Below are 22097 nucleotides of genomic sequence, written 5' to 3'. Positions count from 1 at the left end.
TGAGGAACTGGGACTATGAGGTGTATGCCCCTGTACCCAGCTCCCTTTTTTTTTTTTTAATTCCAAAAAGCAAGGTACATATTATCCTGCAATCTCTCTGTTTTTGAGATTTTTAATAAAAATAATGCTAAATAATGTTAAAAAAAAACTTTTTAGCATGATTACCATATGGTGTTTCTTCTTAGGTTTCAACTGATTACTTATTTTAGTAGTTTTCCTAATCTCATAGTTCTGGGATAAACTTCAGAAATGATTTATTATTTTAACTCATGCTACTGAGTTATTTTTGCCAGTAAGTGAGATCTCTTTGTAGTTTTTTCTCCATACAGGCTTTAGGCATTGATAAAAATGTCATATATACTAAGATTTTTAGAAGTTTTTCTTTTCCTATTGTCTGGAGAAGTGATATAGTTTTAGAATTATTTCTCTTTATAGGTTTGGTAGAATTCTTTTTTGTGAAACCATTTGGACCTGGGACCTTTTTAATAGGAGTGATTATCTCTTTGTCAACTATAGATATTGATCTACTTAGAAAAATTTCTTCCTTCTATGGTCGGTTTTATTTAATTACCTTTCTTGGAAAAATTATCTGTTTTATCCAGTGTTTTAAACTGATTTGCATAGAGTTGACCAAAGTAGTATGTCATTTTAAAAAATTTTGTCTATTGTATTTTCTCAGTTGACTACTTCTGTGTATTTGACCTGTAATTTTTTCACTATATTAGGTAGTTGTAGTTTTTCTTTTGTTAAAGCATCATTCTTTAAATTTAATTTTGAGTTCTATCTTGGTGATTTAAGCCTACTAGTTTTCATTTTTTTCTTTAATAAGTTTTTCTGCTTTTCTGTGGTTTATTTTATGTTAATTTTCTAACTTATTTAGAAATGCTTGTTTCTTTAACTCTGTAGGTAAGGTGTCATTTTCTTACTGCTTTCAGAATTTTTTTCATTGTCTTTAGTTTTGAGAATTCTGACTTTGATGTGTTTGGGCATGAATTTCTTTGGGTTTATCCTTTTGGGGGTTCATTCAGTGTCTTAGATTTGTAGGTTGATGTCTTTCATTTTCAGAACTACTTCTCCAGGTATATTTCTACCCCTGCCCTCTCTCTTCTCTCCTGGGACTCTGAGAATGTGAGGGTTATGTCTTTTGTGAAAGTCTTACAAATCCTTGACTCTGTTAATTTTTTTTCATTCCCTTTTCTGTCTTGTTCTTTTTGGGTGATTTTTTTATTGTTCTGTGTTCACTTTCTCTGAATTTTTTCCCCTTCTGTCTTTTATTACTTTTGAGCTGTCTGGATTTTTATTTCAGTTTCTTATTTTGGTTTTTTTTATTTTTCAATTCTAGGTTTCTGCTTGGTTTTGTACAAATTTGGTTTGCTGATACTTTCTGTTTCTTTGCTGAGTTTCTTTCTTCACTTGTTTTAAGCAAGCTAATAATTCTTTGTTTAAGCATTTTTTGATGGTTGCTTTGAAATTCTTGTCAAATAATTCCAATATTTGTTATCTCAGAGTTGGTGTCTGTAGTTCGTGTTTTTCTTATGTAAATTTAGGTTTTCCAGAGCTGGGGATGTGGCTCAAGTGGTAGCGCGCTTGCCTGGCATGTGTGCGGCCCCGGTTCGATCCTCAGCACCACATACAAAATAAAGATGTTGTGTCCGCCGAAAACTAAAAAATAAATATTTAAAAAATTCTCTCTCTCTCTCTCTTTAAAAAAAAAAATTAGGTTTTCCTGAATCTTGGTACATGAGTGATTTTCTGTTGTATTTTAGACATATTAGGTGTCTTATGTTATAAAACTCATTATTTTCTCAAAGTCTTCTGTTTTAACAAATCTCTTCTGACTTCATGTGGATGGTTCGGAGGAGGTACTGCGTACTGCCAGGTGGGGACCAGTGTTTAGGCTCCTCAGGCAGCTTCTATTAATTATACCTGTTGGTAAAAGCTGCCTCATAGCATGGTTGTATGTTGCCTAATTTTATGGTCCTTATTAAAATTATTTAATACACATGTTTATTTCAGAAAATTCAGAAAGTCTAGCTATTCAAAAATATAAAAGGTTAAAATCACCTAGACTAGAATTTTAAATATATATGATAGGTCCAATGTATTATACATTATATTATATGATGATATATACATGATATATATATATATATATATATATATATATATATATATATATATATATATATATATATTACATAATATGTAAACATGAATGTATGTATATAAGTGTAAAATCTTATATATGTACGAATATTTATTCCTTTCATAGAAAAATATTTGGAAGGTTACTTAACAAAATTATTGGGTGGTATGATTAAGGATGAACCGTTTTAATCTTATTATCATATTATTTTCAGTCAACTATTGATGACTAATGCAAAAATTGCCCTGTTACTAGTCATGCATGTCCTTATATAGTTTGCTACTTTAAGGACAAACATAATGAGATTAGAAACTTTACTTTCAATTTTCTTTGTTCTGTCTGTTTTCTTTTTTCTGATAGTTCCATCAAAATTCTTTTCTACTGCCAGCTAGCAAGAAGAAATGGATTAGTAAACAGTGCAAGTCCGTGCGTCTTCCATTTGCAAGGTAATTGCTTCAAAACTTGGCTAAATAGTGACTTGCAAACTTCTACATTAGGATAAGGCAGATTGGACCTTGAATAGTTTTTATTTGGTTTTATTTCTTAAAATATAGAAAAGCATTTAAAAATAAATAATGAAATTTATTTTTAACATTTTACCAGTAAAAGAAATTAGATATTCTCAAAGCATTCAGTTTTAAACTTTGAAATAATAGAAAGAGGCACTGGTGGACTCTTGGTTACATGGGCTTGAATTTCACTGGTTCAGAGCACAGAGGATTTATATAACACAGTGTTTTCATTGTACAGTCTTTTTTTGTCAATCTGTAGTTGCCTATTAATGTGGGAATGAGAATGGTTTGTGGTGTCTTCTTGTATAGGCAGTATCTTCAGGACTCCAAAGAAACTTAACCCTTAAGTCAATAATCAAGTTCATCTGTAGTATCCTCCTACTTTTAATTTATTTTCTTTCTTTTGACCTCTGTTTTTTTTGCTGGGGAAATCTGATAACTGTTTCTATGTTTATCATACTACCCCAAGCTTTATAATTAATTTTCATCTTTTCTATTTTCCTCCTGTCTAGAATTCTCATTCCTTAATTTTATTATAAGTCATAGAAAGCATCTTATTTCAATCAAACCTGTCAAGTTAAAAGAAAGTCATCAAGACCAAGACAAGTTAAATGACTTAATGAACTAATAGCATTGACTGAAATCCTGTTGTTTCTTTCCAAAAATGTTCTTTCTGTTATGTAATTTATAGGTTTTATGCTTTTTAAACAAATAAATGCACTTATATATTGAAACATTAGTTGTAATTATAGTTTTAAAATACTCATACTGTCTCAATTTTTATATTCATTCTAGTTTATCCCATTGATTTGTCTATTATGTATGTTATTACCACTTTATGCCAGTACATTTTAATTACTGTAGTTTTAAAATGGCAAAATGTATTATTTTGTAGGGCTTTAGTTCTTTTTCAAAAATATGTTAACTATTATACATATATTGTTTCATATACACATACAAATTTCATTGTTTTTTTTTCAGTGAATTTTTGTTTGAAATAAAATATAAATACACATTAGAATTTGGCAAATTTCACAAGCGAATAGCATTGTATGACCCATACCAGACCAAGAAATAGATTAGTAATATTACTTTAGATACTGCACCCTTGTGCTCTTTTCTAGTCACTACCTAATACCCAACCATTAGGATAAAGTTATACCTTATCAGACTTTTAAAATTTTTTAAAGAATTTTTCCATTTCTTTCATCTATAGTATTGAATTATTGGCATAAAATTGTTCATAAAGGCATAAGCCTATGTGCTTAATACGTGTAGGATATATAGTAGTATTCTCTTTTTTTTTTCTAAATAATTTTTTAAAATAAAAGTTTCTCAATTCTCATTTGCCTTTAAGGGTTCCATTAAGTTTGGATGATGATGATGATAAAGAGAAAATGCAGAATGATGACAAAATTGTATCAAAAGCATCACCTGATATTCTCTCTTCAGTATCAATAGGACAAACTTTATCAACTCAGTGTAATTTGGATGTGTCATTCCATAAAGAAAATAATCAGAATGTGAATGATTTAGATCATTCAGAAGATATTTCTTCCATTGTTGATGTACTTCCCAAAGGTGAGATTGTTTTAAAAATTCATTTTGAGCATAGTTGCATTCATCAGATTTTCTTCTTGAGGACGATGATATGTAAGTAGTTAGTAAACTAGATCTCTTAATGTTACAAATGTGCTAACTTCTCTCATTTAAAACTGCTGATATTTAAAGGAAATATAGTGACAAATGTAATATCCATAATTGCCTATTACTCTAGAAGCAATATTTAAAAATGAAGAGGCCTTTGTACCTTAGCCTATGATTTGAAAATAAATATTTTATATATATATACATATATAATTTTTTTTAAGTAAGTTCTTTCCTCTCCTTTTCATAAACTTGAAAATTGGGAGCTTAAGTGGATATTACAGTGACTTTTACCACCCAATAGTGGTAAACCAAACACTTGAGCCTGCATAATGACTGAGTAACAAACAATGATGACACGAATATTTTATTTACATGGTATTCCTAAATAATTATCCTGTGGTATATCTGACACATATTTGTCATAGATTTTCAGATTGACATATAAAGTCATAACTGTATTAAATTCAGAGCTTAGAACTATTTGTCCTTTCTGACAATTTATACATAGCCTAATAGCTTTTGTATAATAATTCTTATCAGAGTTAGCTCTGATATTTGGGTTCATTCATTGGCCTCCTTACCCTTAGAAATCATATGTTAATGGTTCTACTGTTGACTCTACTCCACTCTACTATTGGGGCTGAGGCAGTATGAATTCTCCAGTAGTATATATTTTTCCATAGATACCCTTGTAAAATTTAAGTTTTTATCAGCATAGATTCTTAATAATATAAGGATCTGGCAAGAATATATTGTCAGAAATCTTCTCTGTGAAATGGCTTCATTTTCTAATTTGTTTAAAGTAACTTATTACCTATTTCTGATTTTTTTTCTTCTTTATTTTTAGAAAGCCATTCTCACTCAAATCAGTATTCTAAGAGTTTACTAGTGAGTGAGATGAGAAATGCCCCATTTGTCAGCCACAGAAAGGAGAAACCATCTCCTACTAATGTGGATAAAAGGAAGAAGTGTGGGTCATCTTGGGAGTCTCCTGTAGACACTCCCTGTGTGACAGATTTAGATCAGCAACAGATTTTAAGTCCAGAACTAAAGTGGAATAATGAGATAAATGATTATACTAATGAAAAAAATATTACAATACAAAGAAATAGACAATGCCTTCCTGACATATCTTCAGAGTTTGCCAGCAAACCTAGTGCAGAATGCATGAGTCCAGTTAAGAATAATGATGACCTTCAGGAGCAGAAAACTGTGTATGATGATGACATGGATTTAACTGCTAGTGAAATAAGCAAAATTATTACAGTTTCAAGAGGCACTAAAAATAAAAGTAATATAAAACCAAATGATTGTGGAAAAAAAACTTTCAGAAAAGTAAAAGATTCAAGCTCTGATAAAAAGAGAGAAAGATCAAAGAAAAAATGCAAAAAGAGTTCAGATGTAGATGTTGAGGAAAGGATTGAAAATAGACCAGAAAAATCTGTTGTCCTAGATGGCAAAAGGGATTCAGAAGATCCAAATTTTATTTGCAATACTGAACACCTGATACAGGCAAACATAGTGAAGAAAACAACCCTTCAGAATAGCTTTGATCAAGATGATGGACAAAATACACACTATAATGAAAAGGAGAGAGGAATGCATGTAACAAATGAGCATAAATTTCTACAGGACAGCAAATTGGATATGGGTCAAGATTCTCTAACTTATAATAAAAGTAAAGCTTCTATACAGACATTTGTGATGCACAAATTGGAAAAAGATAACTTATTCCCAGACCAAAAGAATAAAGAAACCATTTCTGAAAACCTAGAAGTTGCAAATAAATTTCAAAGAGCTGATATTTCCTCCCAAAATAATGGAAATTTTTGTGATTATGAGACCCAGAATATGTTGGACACTGATATGCAGCTTGCTCAGCAAAATGAATCAAAAATAAATAATAAGCATAGGCAAAAAGTAAATAGGAAAACTGAAATAATTTCAGAAGTGAATCAAATATATGAGGCTAATGATAAAGGTCTACATGTCCCAGAAAAAGGTAACTTTTTTCCCCAAACCCAAGTGGTTAAAGAGACCTTTTCTGAAAACCTAGCAGTTTCAAAAGACTTTCAGATACCTGCTCTTTTCATGAAAGGTAATGGAAACATACATGATTATGAGACCCAGAATGTATTGGGTTTGCAAAAGCAGATCACCAGTGTGTACCCTGTTCAACAAAATGAGTCAAAAGTTAATAAGAAGCTTCGGCAGAAGATAATTCGGAGGACGGAAATAATTTCTGAAGTGAATCATTTTGAAAATGACAAAAGTGTGCATTGCCCAGAAAAAGGTGATCCTTTCTTCCTACAAAAGGATAAAGAAGCCATTCCTGGAAACCTAAAAGACTCAAATGAATTTCAAACACCTGTTCTTTGTACCAAGAAGAATAGAGAGCTATGTGAGTATGAAACTCAGAATGTTCCTGGGATGAGAAGGCATATCCATGATGTGCAACTTGCTTGTCAGAATGATTCAAAAGTAGACAAGAAGCTTAGACAAAAGGCACATCGAAAGACAGAAATAATGTCTAAAGTCAACCAAATATGTGAGAATAATGACAAAGGTATGCATGACCTAGAAAAAGATAACTTTGTTTCTTTAACCCCAAAGAATAAAGAAACCATTTCTGAAAACCTAGCAGTTGCAAATGAATTTCCAGCAGCTGATTTTCCCACCAAAGATAATGGGAATTTATATGACTATGAGATACAGAACGATTTAGATTTGAAAAAGCTCGTTGCTAATATGCAACTTGTTCAGCAAAATGAATCAAAAATAAATAAGAAACGTAAGCAGAAAGTAAATAGGAAGACTGAAATAATTTCTGAAGTGAACCAGTTATATGAGCCTAATGATAAGGATGTGCATGACCAAAAGAGCTATACAGAAGATCTTGATTTGAAAGCAAATAAATCTAAACAAAGACTTGAATGTGAAGGTATTATCAGTGGATATTATATGGAAATCAACAGTAATGAAAAGGAAAGTTGTAATGAAATTCCAGATCTTTATAAACTTGTTAACAAGCATAAAACAAAATCATCAGGCAAGGCAAAGAACTTTTTGATAAGAGATAAGAACAAATCAATTTGTCAGTTAACAGATTCTTCACTGTCTAGTTTAAAACATAGTACTAATGAAGCAGATTCTGATCCTGGAAAACAGACTGAGCCACCTAAGAATCACAAGCAAAGCACCATAACTCTGAATACAAAAAGAGATGTCACTTTTGTGGAAGTGATAAAAGAAAAGTGCGAGGTCAAAAAAGTAAATAAAAGGACATCCAAATCAAAGAAAAGGAAGACCCTCGCAGATCATTCTTCAGGGACCAGTGATGTAGTGGAGATAATACCTGACATTGATCACAGAAAGTCATTTGACTCTGAACAAGCTAATAAAGAAAACTATTTGGAGAAAGATAGTACTGTCAAAATTAAGCCATACTTTCACACAAATGTGTTTAAATCTTTAGCTCAGATATATTCCCCTAACATACAAGATTCTTCCTTTGACAATGTTCGTGGAAGTTCAATACCTTTGAGTATTTCTTCCAGTAAAAACCTGATGATAAAAGAAACTTTTCCCTTGGAGAACTTATCCATCTTTCAAGTAAGCGATGATGTACATGAGAAGATAAAAGAAATCAGCCAGCAAACAGGAAAATCAGGAAGAGGTAGGTCAATACCTGGAGTGATCAAGATGTAGAAGTGGTATGTTTTTGTTTTTGGTTTTCAATTAGTCAGTAAAAGTATTTTATGTTATAACTGTTTTTTGTTTGTTTGTTTTTGTGGTGCTGGGGATTGAACCCAAGGCCTTGTGCACGCGAGATAGGCATTCTACCAACTGAGCTATATCCCCAGCCCATAACTGGTATTTTTCATGGAATTTTAAAACAGTATATAACTGTGTAGCTTAAACGAATTAAATTCTAGTGCTTTGAGAAGATAACAGTATTGTCAGGGACATTTACAACCTTAAATGCTGATTTGGTCTTTACCACAAAGTTATCTAATAATAGCTTTAGGTAGAAAATTTCCTTTTTCATGTGTTTGAAGGAAATTGAGTGTTTTAAACGTATATTATAAGGAATGGCATTGGTTTTATTATTTGGCTACTTATAATAGCCAAAGACTATTACAAGTTTCTTAAGAGTGCAATTCTTCATTCAACAGCATGTGATCTAAGAGTTATTCTAGGTGCTGTCAAGGACTGAAAAGTAAGACCAGCATCCTTTCCTTAGAACATAATGCATGTGAAAGTAAAAAAAAAAAAAAAAAAAAATACAATGGTGAAATAAAAATCTTCTAATAAAAGCAGGTAAATTATGCTAAAGGATATAATGAGGGGAAATTTCAATTAGAGGAATTTGCAAAGACATTATTAAGTAATCAGCATAGGTAAGATTTTTACTCTGTTAGTGTTTTTTCTTTCCCCAGTTATTCAAATAATGAAGTAGAAAACCAGGAAAAAAGTCACCCAGAAAAATGGCAGTCAAGCTGAGCTAGCAATTCCGGAGGTGAGGCAAGATGATTGCAAGTTCATAAGTCAGCCTCAGCAGATTAGTGAAGTCATAGGCAACTTAGTGAGACCCCATCACAAAACAAACAAAAAATCATAAAAAGGTGATGTGGCTCAGTGGTTAAGTTCCCCTGGGTTCAATCCTTGGTACAAAAAATCAAATCAAATAAAAAATGGCAGTCAACATTTTGCCATATGCTTGAAAACTTGAATCTGCAGATTTTAAAATACATATTTGAAATAATACTATATTTGATTTTACTTATCCCACTTTTTTCATTAACATTGAATCCTAAGGATATTCCTTTGTTATTAGAATTTTGTAATATTAGACATTCCCATATTTTTTTCTTTTTTTTTTCATTGGTAACTCCAGGCAGGATCCAAAGAAGAGTTTTGCAATCTCTTCTCTGGGTTCTATGGAGGTTTTCTTTACCCTTCTGTGTTAGCTTCTTAAAGCACTGAGTCAACCTTAAAAAGGCACAGGTAAGGGTGATACATTCCCATATCAATTGAATTTTTTCTACTGGGAAGTAACATTTCAAAACTTGTATGTAGAACACTAGGATTTTGATATGGATAAGGATGTTCAGGTAAAAGCCACCTGAAGAAAAAGAAGTACAAAGTCTAGAGTTATAGGATATATTTCAGGATTGGGGAGCAACCTCTCATCCCTCTGTTCCTCATAGTGCCTTTTCACAGTGAGCAATAGTAACATCTATGTTGAATGAATGTGCAGAAATTTGTGTTTCTGTGAAGAGTTGAACCATGAAGAATTTTTGGTATATGACTTCTTCTTCTTTTTTTTTTTTGGTACCAGGGATTAAACCCAGGGGTGCCAGAGCTCCAGCCCAGCCCTTTTTAAAATTTTATTAGAGACAAGGTCTTGCTAAGTTGCTGAAGCTGGGTTTGACCTTGCAATCCTCCTGCCTTAGCTTCCTGAGTAGCTGAAATTACAGGCATGTGCTACCACACCTGGCTGCTTTGTATGTGATTTTATAATAAAAACACTGCAGGCTTTTTTTTGATAATTTGTTTCCAATTTTAGGCCTCTTTTACTCTCAAAATTGAATCATCAGGTTTAAAATTCCTGCCATGGATTTGCAAATTGCCATATATCCCATTTCTATTTCTATAACTCTGTGTACAATTTTACAAATATTTGTGAAAATAATGTTCTTTGCAGGTAGCAGAACATTACAGGACTTGACAAATACCAGTTTTGTTTCAAATAACACTGCTAAATCTAAAAATGACTTAGAAGATCTATCTTCAGAGATGCCAAGCAGAAGAAGGAGGTGTGCTCCTGTGAGTTTCAAAGAGCCAAGTCTCAAAAAGCAAGTATTTCAGTGATTTCAATATGCTATTATAAAATAGGTGCTAAAGAAAAAATTCTGCCAAATTAGTATTAGAACACTCCTAAAAATCAGTAAAACATATAATGTTGACATATAACAGTCACAGTATAATCTGGGTAGATGTAAAGAAATGTATTCTTTAACCAGGGTTTTTTTTTTTTTTTTTTAATGAAGAGAATGGGGGCTTGAATTTAAAGTGGTTTTGTTTTGTTTAGTTTCCGTTCTACTACTGCCATTTTTTAAATTGTAAATTGATAATTATATTTTTATATGTGTTGCCTATGATTTACAAGTCAATGTTGTCTATATCTGTTACCCATATTTATTTATTTTCCACCTTATTCTCTGGAGGAAGTTAATGTGGTTTGTGTCCTTTGGTCTCAAAGAATAATAATACTTTTTTAAAATATTTATTTTTTAGTTGTAGTTGGAGGAAGTTAATGTGGTTTGTGTCCTTTGGTCTCAAAGAATAGTAATACTTTTTTAAAATATTTATTTTTTAGTTGTAGTTGGACACAATGCATTTATTTTATTCATTTATTTTTATGAGGTACTGAGGATCGAACCCAGGGTCTCGTACGTGCCAGGCGAGTGCTCTACCACTGAGCCATAACCCCAGCCCTACTTTTTCTTTTTTGTGTAAACTTTCTACATACCTCAACAAAGAGACTGCTATTGCCTCCCATCAATTTATCTATTCCTCAGGTTCAATATTTATCAATATTTTGCCATATTTGCTTCATCGGTTTCTTTTTGTTTTTTTAAAGTAAGTCCTTAATACTGATATAATTTCTAAAATACTTCTGTATGCATCTCCAAAAACTGGGAATTTCTTAATAAAATTCTTAAAACTAGATGAAAATTATCACATGTAACAAAATTGTCAATAATTCCTGTCAACTAAGAGCCAATCCCTATTAAAATTTCCTTAATGAGCATCAAAATGACCAGATTTCCCTTTACATTTGTATTATTCAAAAACTCATGTTTTTAAGAATAAATCAAATATGCTACTTTAGAAAATCTAATCATTCTTGGAGCCGTGTTTTCTGTAGGTTAGAGAAAAATATACTAAATCTTCCTTTGCATTGTTTCAGTATTTGCTCTTTTTATAAAATTTGAGACATTAATGGTTTTGACAGGTATTTAAAAAATAACTAGCAGAGGGCAGCAACATAAGGGAGGATGAAAGAAGAAAGAGTGAAATAAAGGACCAATGCTTTTTAAAAACAGATTTATCAACATATATAGCTCTTTATAGTGACATACCATAAATTTCACTCATTTAAGTTGTGTAATTCAGTGGCTTTTTAGCATATTCCATATCCCTCAGATATGTGCAACTATCAATTTGAGAATATTTCTTCACCCCCCCACCACGCCCCCCAAAAGACTTATTCCCTTTAGCTATACTCCCCTACCTCCAGCCCTAAGAAACCACTGATCTGCTTTCTGTTTCTATAGGTCTCCCTGTTCTAGACATGTCATTTAGCAGTGTGTTTCAGGAGTTATGTATGCTATACCAGTAAATCATTCCTTTTTATGACTAGTATTCTATTATATGAATATACCACATTTTGCTTATCGTTTCATCTATTGATGAACACTTGAGTTTTCCTGGGTTTTTTGTTTGTTTGTTTGCTATTATAAATCATGCTGCTATGAAAATTCATGTGTAAGTTTTTGCATGATCATGTTTTAATTTCTTTTGATTATACATTGAGGAATGGAATTGCTGTGTCATGGTAGCTGTTTAAAAATTCAAGGAGCTGTTAGAATGTTTTCCAAACCTGATAAAACATTTTATATTACCACCAACTGAAGAGAGTTCTGATTTCTTCTCACCAGTATCTGTTATTATTTGACTTTGATTCTGGTCATCTTAGTGGGTATGAAGCGGTATCTCACAATGATTTTGATTTGCATTTCCTTGATGACCAATGATATTTGAGTATCTTTTCATGTGCTTATTGACTACTGTATATTTTCCTTGGAGAAATATCTATAGATGTTTTGTCCCTTATTTAGTTGAACTTTAAGTTAAATTCTATTTTGAATTAATTTTAGATTTACAGAAATGTTGAAAAAAATAGCACAGTTTCCCATTGACCCCTTACACAACTTTACCTAATTTAAACAATTTATATTGCCACATTACAGTTATCAAAACTAGAAAATTAGCATTGGTACAATATTATTAACAAAACTTTAGATTGCCTCTAACATCCTTTTGTTTTTTAGAATCCTACCCAGGGTCCCACATTATATTTAGTTTTGATTTTTCCTTAGCCTCCTCAAACCTGTGACATTTCCTTGGTCTTTCCTTTTCTTTTATGCTTTTGAGGACTATGGGTCAGTTATTTCATAGAATGACCCTCAGTTTAGGCCTTTGTAATGTTTTCTCATGATTACAATGTGACCATGCATTTTGGGCAATAACTCCACAGATGATGTGTCTTTCTCATTGCATCATATCAAGGATTCATCATGTCAGTATGTCTCAGTACTGGTAAGGTAAGCTTGATCACTTGGTTGCAGTGGTGTCTGCCAGGTTTTTCCACTGTAGTTTTTATCTTTTCCTTTATGAAGGATGTGGGGTACATTTATGTATATTGTTTCTCAAACTTTCATTACTAATTTTAGCATCCACTGGTAGTGAGTCATGCTTGAAACAATTACTACTTCCATGTTTGGCTAATACTTTCTATGTCCCTCTTTCCTTCTATGCTACTTGAAATTCTTCTATAAGAAAGTATTGTTTTTTCTTCCTCATTTATTTATTTATTTATATAAGTGTAGACTCATGGATATCTATTTTATTCTATAGATGAAAACCCATTACTGTAAATCTTGAGTTATTTAAGTTATTCCAACTTTGGTATTAAAAATTCCTTCAGGTTGGTTTCTTTTTCCTTTTGACAAGACCTCATAATATTTTGAGCAGTTACTTACTTTCTGATTTCACAAGATGTTCTAGGCTTATCATTTCTCTGGCCTGGCCCTAGAATCTGGCACTTCTTCAAGAAACCTGATTCCCTTGACTGTAGAATTTTGTTCCAAAATCAAGGTCTAGGCACAAAGTATGCTTATTGCTTATATTATATTGGACTAGCTATCTATTGCTGCATAACAGTATTACCAGTATCTAGAAGCTTAAAACAGCATACATTTATTACTTCTCAGATATGGTCCAGGAATCTAGGCATGGTTAACTGGTCCTTTACTTGGGGTCTCATAGCTACAATCAGGGTGTCTCCCAGACTGGTTCTCATCGGGAGGCTCTACTGAGAGAATGTGCTTTGAAGACAGCATGGGTGGTTGGCAAAACTCATTACCTTATGTGTGTAGAACAGAGGGCCTCAGCATCTTGCTGTTGGATATAGACTGTTCTCAGCTTCCCTCCCAACCAGGCCACTTCTTTCAAAGTCAGCTATGAGAGAGTTTCTAGAGAAATCCACTAGTAAGATGGAGCTTTATACAATGAAATGTATTCTCAGAAGCCAGGTAGCCTGCCACCCATGTCACATTCTATTGGTTAGACACAGATCATAACTCCTGCCAATAATCAAGGTAATAGGATTATGCAAAATCATTAGTGCCAGTACACATGGATTATAGGGAAATCCTCCTTAAGGGTCTGTCTACCACAGACATCATTGCAGTTAGACCTTCTCATAGACAGAGCTAGGAAATACATGTATAATATAGTAACATAGACACATACATTTATATTTTTTATCTATATGTATAGTAAAAATCGTGAATTTATACTAGTAGTTGTGTTTCCAGTCCAATACCATAGGGTTCATTTTAGTCTTCCCCATTTGCTTATTCATGATTTCCCCATCACTGAAAAGCTTAGTTCTCAATATTTGTTCAATTCAGTGTATACACAAGTAATTTTAGAATCATTAATCCATTTTCCTGTGAGAAACATGTTAACTAGCTAGATTATAATGTGTGGGTTTTTTTTTTTTTTTTTGTCTTAGATTAGTTTTTTCCTTTCCCATTTCCTTCATTGTAGTTATGTTATTCACTTGTCATGTGATTAAGTTCGTGTGTTATTGTTTCCATTCCATTGTACCAATATGCGTCTCATCAGCAGGGTGGTAGAGCATGCCCTTTTTACAACCTCATCAACAGAATGTATTGTCATATTTTTAAACTTTTATCTATTTCCTTGTCATTTAATTTGTACTTCTCTGTAAGTGAATGTGTTTTTCTTATATTCTTGTTTATCATTATATCATTTTTTGGTCTGTTTATGTATTTTTCTTACTTTCCTATTGGGTTTATGATCTCTATCCATCAGATATTAGGTATTCTTTAGGAGTAATTAGTCCTTTGTAGTATGGAATATGTTGTCAATATTTTTTTCATTTATCAGTTTTCTTCTTTGTGTTTTAATTACGTTAAAATTTTTTATTTTCAAAGTAGTCAAATTTACCAATCAATTCTTTTATCCTTTTTGAATTTTGAGATATAGTTGGAAAGCCTTTCTTCTTTCCAAATGGCTACATACCTGTCCCTACACCACTATTTAAAAATGCATTTTGGCCGGGTATGGTGGTGCACATCTATAATCCCAGCAGCTCAGGAGACTGAGGCAGGAGGGTGTGAGTTCAAAGCCAGCCTCTGCAATGGCAAGGTGCTAAGCAACTCAATGAGACCCTGTCTCTAAATAAAATTACAAAACAGAGCTGAGGATGTGGCTCAGTCGTTGAGTTTCCCCTGAGTTCAATCCCTGGTACCAAAATTAAATAAATAAAAATGCATCTTTATTAGAGACTTGAGTTATTAGCCATGTTACATACTAAATTCCTATATGTGAATTTTGGGAGGATCTAACCTGGACTTTTTATTATATTGCAGTGGTCAACTTATTTATTATGGGGACTTTTTAGTATGTTTTAAAGTCTGGTAGAGATAATACCCATTCATGGGTTTTTGTTGCTGTTATTTTGTTTTTGCAGCACTGGGAATTGAACCCAGGGCCTCACACATGCCAGGCAAGCATTAGCATTCTACCATGGAGCTATATCCCCAGCCCTTAATTTTAATATTGAGACAGGTTCTTACTAAATTGTCCAGACTGGCCTGTAACTTGTGATCCTTCTGCCTCAGCCTCCCAAGTGACTTGGGATGTGCCACCATGACCAGCTCCCAGGTATTTTTAGATGTTTTTTTTTTCCATATGAACTTCAGTATTGACTTGTCTAGCTCAGATTTTTATAACCTCAACACTAACATTTTGTTAGATTAGATTATCTAACATTTGGGGTTAGATATTTCTTTGTTGTGAGAGGCAGTTTGGATACATTGTCAAGATACTACTAAAATATCACTAACCTCCATCCACTAGATGTCAGTAGCATCCCCCCATTTGTAATAATCAAAAAATATCTTCAGGTGTTGTAAAATGTCACCTGAGTTGAAAACCACTGGTCTAGCTTGTTATTTTTTTTTGGGGGGGGGGGGATTTCACTGAATTGATATGTTAATTTAGGGATTGATCTTCGTAACATTGGCTTTTCCTTTTTTTTTTCATTCTTTATTCATTAAATTCTTTTTTATATATCAGAATGCATTATAATTCTCACATATAGAGCACAATTTTTCATATCTCTGGTTGTATACATAGTATATTCACATCAATTCATGTCTTCATACCTGTACTTTGGATAATAATGATCATCACATTCCACCATCATTAATTACCCCTTGCCCCCTCTCTTCCCCTCTAACCCCTCTGCCCTATTTAGAGTTCATCTATTCCTCCCATGCTCCTTCTCCCTATCCCACTATGAATCAGCCTCCTTATATCAAAGAAAACATTCAGCATTTAGTTTTTTGGGGATTGGCTAACTTCATTTAGCATTATCTTTTCTAACTCCATCCATTTACCTGGAAATGCCATGATTTTATTCTCTTTTATTGCTGAGTAATATTCCATTGTGTATATAAGCCACATTTTTTTTTTTTTTATCCATTCATTAGAGCAGCACAATTCACAATGGCTAAACTGTGGAACATTGGCTTTTTCTATCAAAAAACAGAGAATATCTTTCTATTTGTGTAAATTATTTTGTGTATGTGATTTTTAGAAGTGTTTTAAAATTTTCTTCTTATTGAATTTGCACGTTCTTGTTGCATTTATTTGTAAATATTTAGTCTTCTTTGTTACTATCCTAAATGGAAATGTAAATCATGCTCAGTTTATTGTTTTGTATATATGAAGACTATTGAATTTGTGTCAGTCAGTATATATGTTGTTTATATTTTTTATTTTTCTATCATCTCTGAAGTTTTCCAGGTATACTATGATATCTTCTGAAAATAGAGATAGTTATACTTCTTTAGCCCATCATACGCCTCTAATTAATTTCTCTTGTCTAATTTCATTGGCTAATACCTCACTATAGTGTCAGATAGTAGTAAGAATAGAAGACATTCTTACTTTTTATTTTAGAGCAAATATTTTTATTATCTATCTCGTTTAATGATTCTGGCTTTAGGATTAAGGTATTTATGTTTAATTTATCATATTAAGAAAGTGTCCCTCAATGCCTTTTGAGTGTTTTATCATGAATTTTGTCAGTCTTTTTTAGCATATGTGGAGATAAGCATGTGCATTATTTCCTTAGATTTATTAACATGGTATATGATAATGCATTTTCTAATATTGAAATAGCCTTGAATTCCTGGAATAAATCCCATGATCATTATGGGTCATGATGTGTTTCTTCCTATTGTGATATCAGATTATATTTGCTAAATTTTTTTTTAGAATTTTTTGTCAATATTCATAATTAACATGGATTTACAGTTTTTCTTATTTGAACTGTCTATCTGGTTTAGGTTATCAGTATTACATTTGCTTCAGTAAGAGAATCAAGAAGTTCTCCTTCCTTTACAACATTCTAAAATAATTTATAGAGGATCTGAGAGTAGTGTGTTTAAGTCTGTTATTATTGGGTCCCTATGTCTCCATGTATCTCCTGTAGTAGTTTTTTTTTTTTTTCAGAAAGATAGTCACTTTGCTATTTGATACATAAATATCATACTTATTATATATTCACTATGGATTCTGGCTTTTATTATTAAAAATGTTTTGTTTTATCATGTTTAATGCTTTGGAACTTAAAAGGTAGACACTTTAAAATGTCATTTGTATCACTTTCCTGATTATTCTTGCCACTCCTATCCCAGATACCTATGATGACCATTCTGTGAGAGCAAGCAGTTCAATTAGAATCTTTTCTCATGGGGGTTAACCAGAAACTATGATATACCTGCTACATTCCATTTCTAATTCAAAAAAGAAAGAAGTAAAAGTGTGGCAGCTGGGTTGCCATCTCTAACTATTTGTACTGAATGTACATTGTGATTGTTTTGCTCTTAGAAAATTTGCCAACTAGTATTATATGGTGTGTGGAACAGGGTACAGCAGAGAAATAGACCCACTCTCCATCTAACCTTTCTTTTCTTCTGAATTTGGGATTGTGTGCATGCATGTTTTTTTTTTTCTAAAAACATACATATGCACGCATGTGAAATGTAAAGAAAAAATACAATACCACTTTTTGCAACCTAATTTACATACTAAGTAGATGGATCAACCAACTTAGTGAGAAAATAAAATTACTGGGTAAAGGAAGAAAAAAATAACTCAAATGAATCTGTTAGCTAGTAGGAAAGCAAGAAAAGCTCAGAGCAGAGACTGAATGAGAACCAGAACACAAAACAGTAATTGGAGCCTGAACCTGGCTTTTGCCAGAAGGCATTTGTTTAACTAGGTGAACCTAACATTGAATTTACAGCTTTCTATGTAACAGAACACAAATCCTAGGGTTTAGCTAAAATGAAGAGTCTAATAGTAGATTCCCTTTAAATAACGTTGAGCTCTTCTCTCAGTAGAGCACCAAACAAAAATAACTTCCCACTAATTTTTTTTCAACCCCAGAAAGTAACTCTGGTGCTGAATTTAGGAGGAAAAATATATTTTTGAGAATTAATAACCAAAATCAAGCCCTCGTGCAAATCACAGCTGGAATTCATAATATCTGGAAGACACAAAAAACTTGAAGCGGAAGATTTAGTACAAGTACCCCATGACTTATAGCACTCTTGTTGTCTTGAAGAAGCAAATGCAAATATTTTCTGGAGGAACCCTCCTTCACTTTGGCCTCAACACATTTTCCCCAGCTAAGTTCCAAGGGAAATAAACAGCTAGCTCACAGTAAAGGAAAACACTGCACACACAAGGAAACAAAGATCCAACAGGAATGACTGATAGCAGAATCAAATACAAAATATACAATGAGTATGTTTAATGTTTCAATAAGGAGAGGCTTGGGAAAATGAGTAGTTTAGGAAGAAAGGAAGTCACAGAAAAGCACATACAGCATGATTCCATTGATATATAAAGGTCAAAAATAGATCAAACCAAACAATAGACTTTTTAGGACACAGAGGTTTAAAAAATAACTATGAAGAAAAGCATAGAAATGATTAATACAATGCATGATGCTGGTTACTTTTGGGGGAAGAAGGAAATGTGATTAGATAAGGACATACTGATGACTTCTTGGGTGTGGTAATATGTTTCTTAACCTGAGGGGTAGGTTAAGAAACATTTATTGTTTTTAAATTGTACATTTATAAACTTTAAATTTATATTACATTCACCTATTGTATGTATGCTAAAGTTCATAATAAAAAGGAAATATATAACAAATTATGTATAAAATCTGTTGATTATTTTTTCTTAGACCATATTTATAAATTCCAGTATCAGGGTATTTCAACTGTATGGCAAAGCCTGCTTTTCTTCTAGTATGAGGCAATTTTCTTCTCTACACTTCACAGAAAAGGAATTAGTTTGGAGTTATTATTATTGTTAATCTTCCTTTTTTTTTTTTTTGCAGAAAGATGAGAAGATAAGGTAAATATATGGATCCTAGTTTTCCAGAGTTCTCAAAGTATAAGAAGTCAGAAAAGAAATAAAACAAGGATCAAGAAGATGAAACACTTGAGGATATATTTTTTGTTTTATTCTCTTTTGGCCTTTTGTCTTTTTGGGAGTGTTACTATATCTATCTATTCTTATATTTAGAAAAATATACATAAAATATCAGTTTTTATAATATTTAAAATTTCATAATCATTTTGATCACCATATAACTTTTTTCATTTAAGTTTCTTTCTACCTAATATCCTTTAACCAAACCAATTATTATCCTTTTAACCAATAAAGTATATTAATAAATACTTTTGCATTGGTTATCTTGTATATCAAGTCATGTTTTGTTTTGTTTTGAGCCATTCAATACATGTGAACATTTAAAGGGGTTTAAAAATCACCTCCTACCCTGGCCAGTTTTCTCTCATCCTTCATTCTTCTACTTTCAGAAATACTTGTTAGGAATCAGTTTCTGTATTACTTTTTTTTAACATATAAAATCTGATGACTTTGGGAAGAGAACTGACCTTTGAGACTCTTTTGAGTTTGGTTTTTAAAATTTTATTTTAAAGATTGCTTACTATTCTAGTAATAAGTCCTAGACAATTTCTCACCAGTACAGGGGTACGCCCAGAAATCTGCATTTTTAACCAATGCTTCAGGTAGTTCTGTGGCTAATTGTAGTAGGGAGACTACTAGAGGAATATAGGATGGCACAATGTTAAAGGTGACATTTCTACTGCTAAGGTAGAATAGCCACCCAATAATGTCAGTATGTCAGTTGGATAGAGGAGGGATACTTTTGTTAGATTTTCTCATATATATATATAGTTGTAGATGGACACAATACCTTTGAGCTTCACATGTGCTAGGCAAGTGCCTTACCACTGAGCTACACCCCCAGCCCCTTGTGTTAATTTTTTGTCACTGTGATCAAAATACCTGGTGAGGACAAGTTAGAGGAGGAAAAGTTTATTTTATCTCACAGTTTCAGAGGTTCAGTTCATGGTAGGTGGATTCCATTGGTTTGGCCCAAAGTAAGGCAGAACATCATGGTGGAAGGACATGGAAGAGGAACGCTGATCATATCTTGCAACCAGGAAGCAAGGAACAAGGGGAGGGGCCATAAGGAAGATAAATCCTTATAGGCCACACCCCTCAGTGACACACATTCTACCTGCCTATGGTTACCACCTGGTTAGTCCATTCAAACTAGGATGGGCTGATTAGGTTTCAGCTCTCATAATTAATAATTTTACGTCTGAATATTCCTGCATTAAGACAGGAGCTTTTGAGTGATACCTCATATCTAAACCATAACAAGACTCTTAGAGCAATAGTTTACACTGTGGTTAAGAGCTTGGCACCTCACAGTCTTTGTTCACTTTCCTGAACTATTTTAAGACTTTGTAAACCTCTTAAATTCACTAAGGTATTATATTTTGGTTCCCTATTATTTCTGGTTTTTTTCTCCTTTTCATGAGATTTGTCCTTTTTTTTTCTTTCCCATGCAAAGTATTTTTCATTTTATATAGTCAAATTTATTGAGCTTTTACTCTTGGTGGAATTTGGTCACAGAATTTCTATTCCCTGGTTGTAAATGTGTTTACCTCTGGTTTTATTCCCCCCTACATTTAAATTTCTGGTTCGTGTGTATTTTTTTCTATTACATAGTGTGAAGTATGAATGTAATTTTTACCTTTGTCCATATAACTCCCCATTAATTAAGAAGACCATGTTACTACTGATTTAAAGTGCCACTTTATATTATATTCCCATGTGCGCTTAAATTTCTTTGATTGACTTTCTTCTGTCTTTTAGCCCTTGTATTTTTTATGACCAGTACTATACCCTCAAAATTATAAAGAATGAGAGTTTCAAAGCTTTTCTCATGGGTTTTGCACATTTCTTGATGAAATTGTACTAAGATATTCTATCTTTTTTACCTGGATAGTATAAATGTGGCATTCTCTTTGATTCTCTCTTCTAATTGATGATTGTTAGTTAGGTTTCCATTGCTATGACAAAATACCTGGGAAAAACAAAGTAGGAAAGATGTATTTTGGCTTATGGTTTCACAGGTTTCAGTCCATGGTTAGCTGTGGGGACAGGTGCATAATGTGGCAGGCCACTCCCCTTGTGCTAAGTGTGTGAGCGGCAGGTCACTTAACCCATGGGCACAGCCCTGGGCGTGAGGCATGTGTTGCAGTCCCTGTACTTGCTCCATGGCCTGCTCCTCGATTGGTCACTGCAAAGGCAGCAGAAATAGCATTGGTGGCTGTCTGTAAGCTGCTTAGCTACTGCCTGAGTATATGTACATGGTAACTGTGCAATAAAATCAGACCTGCTTCCTGCCTGGTCTCCAAAGGTCTTGATTAGCGACTGCAGCCACACTCTCTTCTACTCTGTTCCATGGACCTCCTTGCTGGATGAGAGAGAGCCCACACAGCCAGCTGTCTCCATTGCTCTGGATCTGAAGAGGCAACACATCAAGGCAGCAGGCCATGGTGGTGGAGCAAATCTGCTTACCTCATGGCAACCAAGCACAGAGAAAGGTGCAGGGGACAGGATACAGTCCCCAAGGGCATAACCCTAAGGATCTACCCACTCCTTTGAACTAGATCTCACTTTCTATAATTTCCATCCCTTCCCAACAGTCCATTCAGCCATGAATCTATTAATAGGTTAATCTATTGATGACATTAGAGCCTTCATGATCCAATTACTCCAGGTCCATGCAGTTGGTTGATGCTGGTTTCCTGAAAGGGATATGATAAGACTGGTCTCCATGTGAAGCCAGCTGTTGTACTGAAGTCAATCACTCCTGCCAGAGTGAACCATTTCTGCATGATGCAGCCAGGAACAAAGCACATTGTTCTTCCTCCTCCATACTTCCTGTTTGTTTCTAATACCCTCTTTTGGTAGAGACCAAAAAGAAGCCCAGAAAA

At 33.1% G+C, this 22097-nt stretch overlaps 1 protein-coding gene and 1 non-coding gene across 3 annotated transcripts in view; one reads left to right on the top strand and one right to left on the bottom strand.

Annotated features, from left to right (window-relative positions):
• Positions 1–19405, top strand: part of Sgo2 (shugoshin 2) — a 31627-nt gene extending 12222 nt beyond the window's left edge. Inside the window, exons 5-9 of one of the 2 annotated variants that reach the window (XM_071618941.1) lie at positions 2507–2592; positions 4016–4239; positions 5156–7988; positions 10020–10137; positions 19115–19405. In XM_071618941.1, the coding sequence (XP_071475042.1) occupies positions 2507–2592; positions 4016–4239; positions 5156–7988; positions 10020–10137; positions 19115–19135 (3282 nt within the window). In that variant the 3' untranslated portion in view covers positions 19136–19405. Of the gene's footprint in view, positions 1–2506; positions 2593–4015; positions 4240–5155; positions 7989–10019; positions 10167–19114 lie in introns of both variants that reach the window. The other variant, XM_071618940.1, reaches the window with a different exon arrangement.
• LOC114083790 (small nucleolar RNA SNORA26) lies at positions 9192–9313 on the bottom strand. The gene has a single exon (XR_003581208.1). It is a non-coding gene; the product is annotated as a small nucleolar RNA SNORA26 (small nucleolar RNA).
• Positions 19406–22097: the final 2692 nt, after the last annotated feature.

The sequence above is a fragment of the Marmota flaviventris genome, chromosome 11 (genome assembly GCF_047511675.1).
Source record: "Marmota flaviventris isolate mMarFla1 chromosome 11, mMarFla1.hap1, whole genome shotgun sequence".
Lineage (NCBI taxonomy): Eukaryota > Metazoa > Chordata > Mammalia > Rodentia > Sciuridae > Marmota > Marmota flaviventris.
This window is presented reverse-complemented; position numbering and strand designations above follow the sequence as displayed.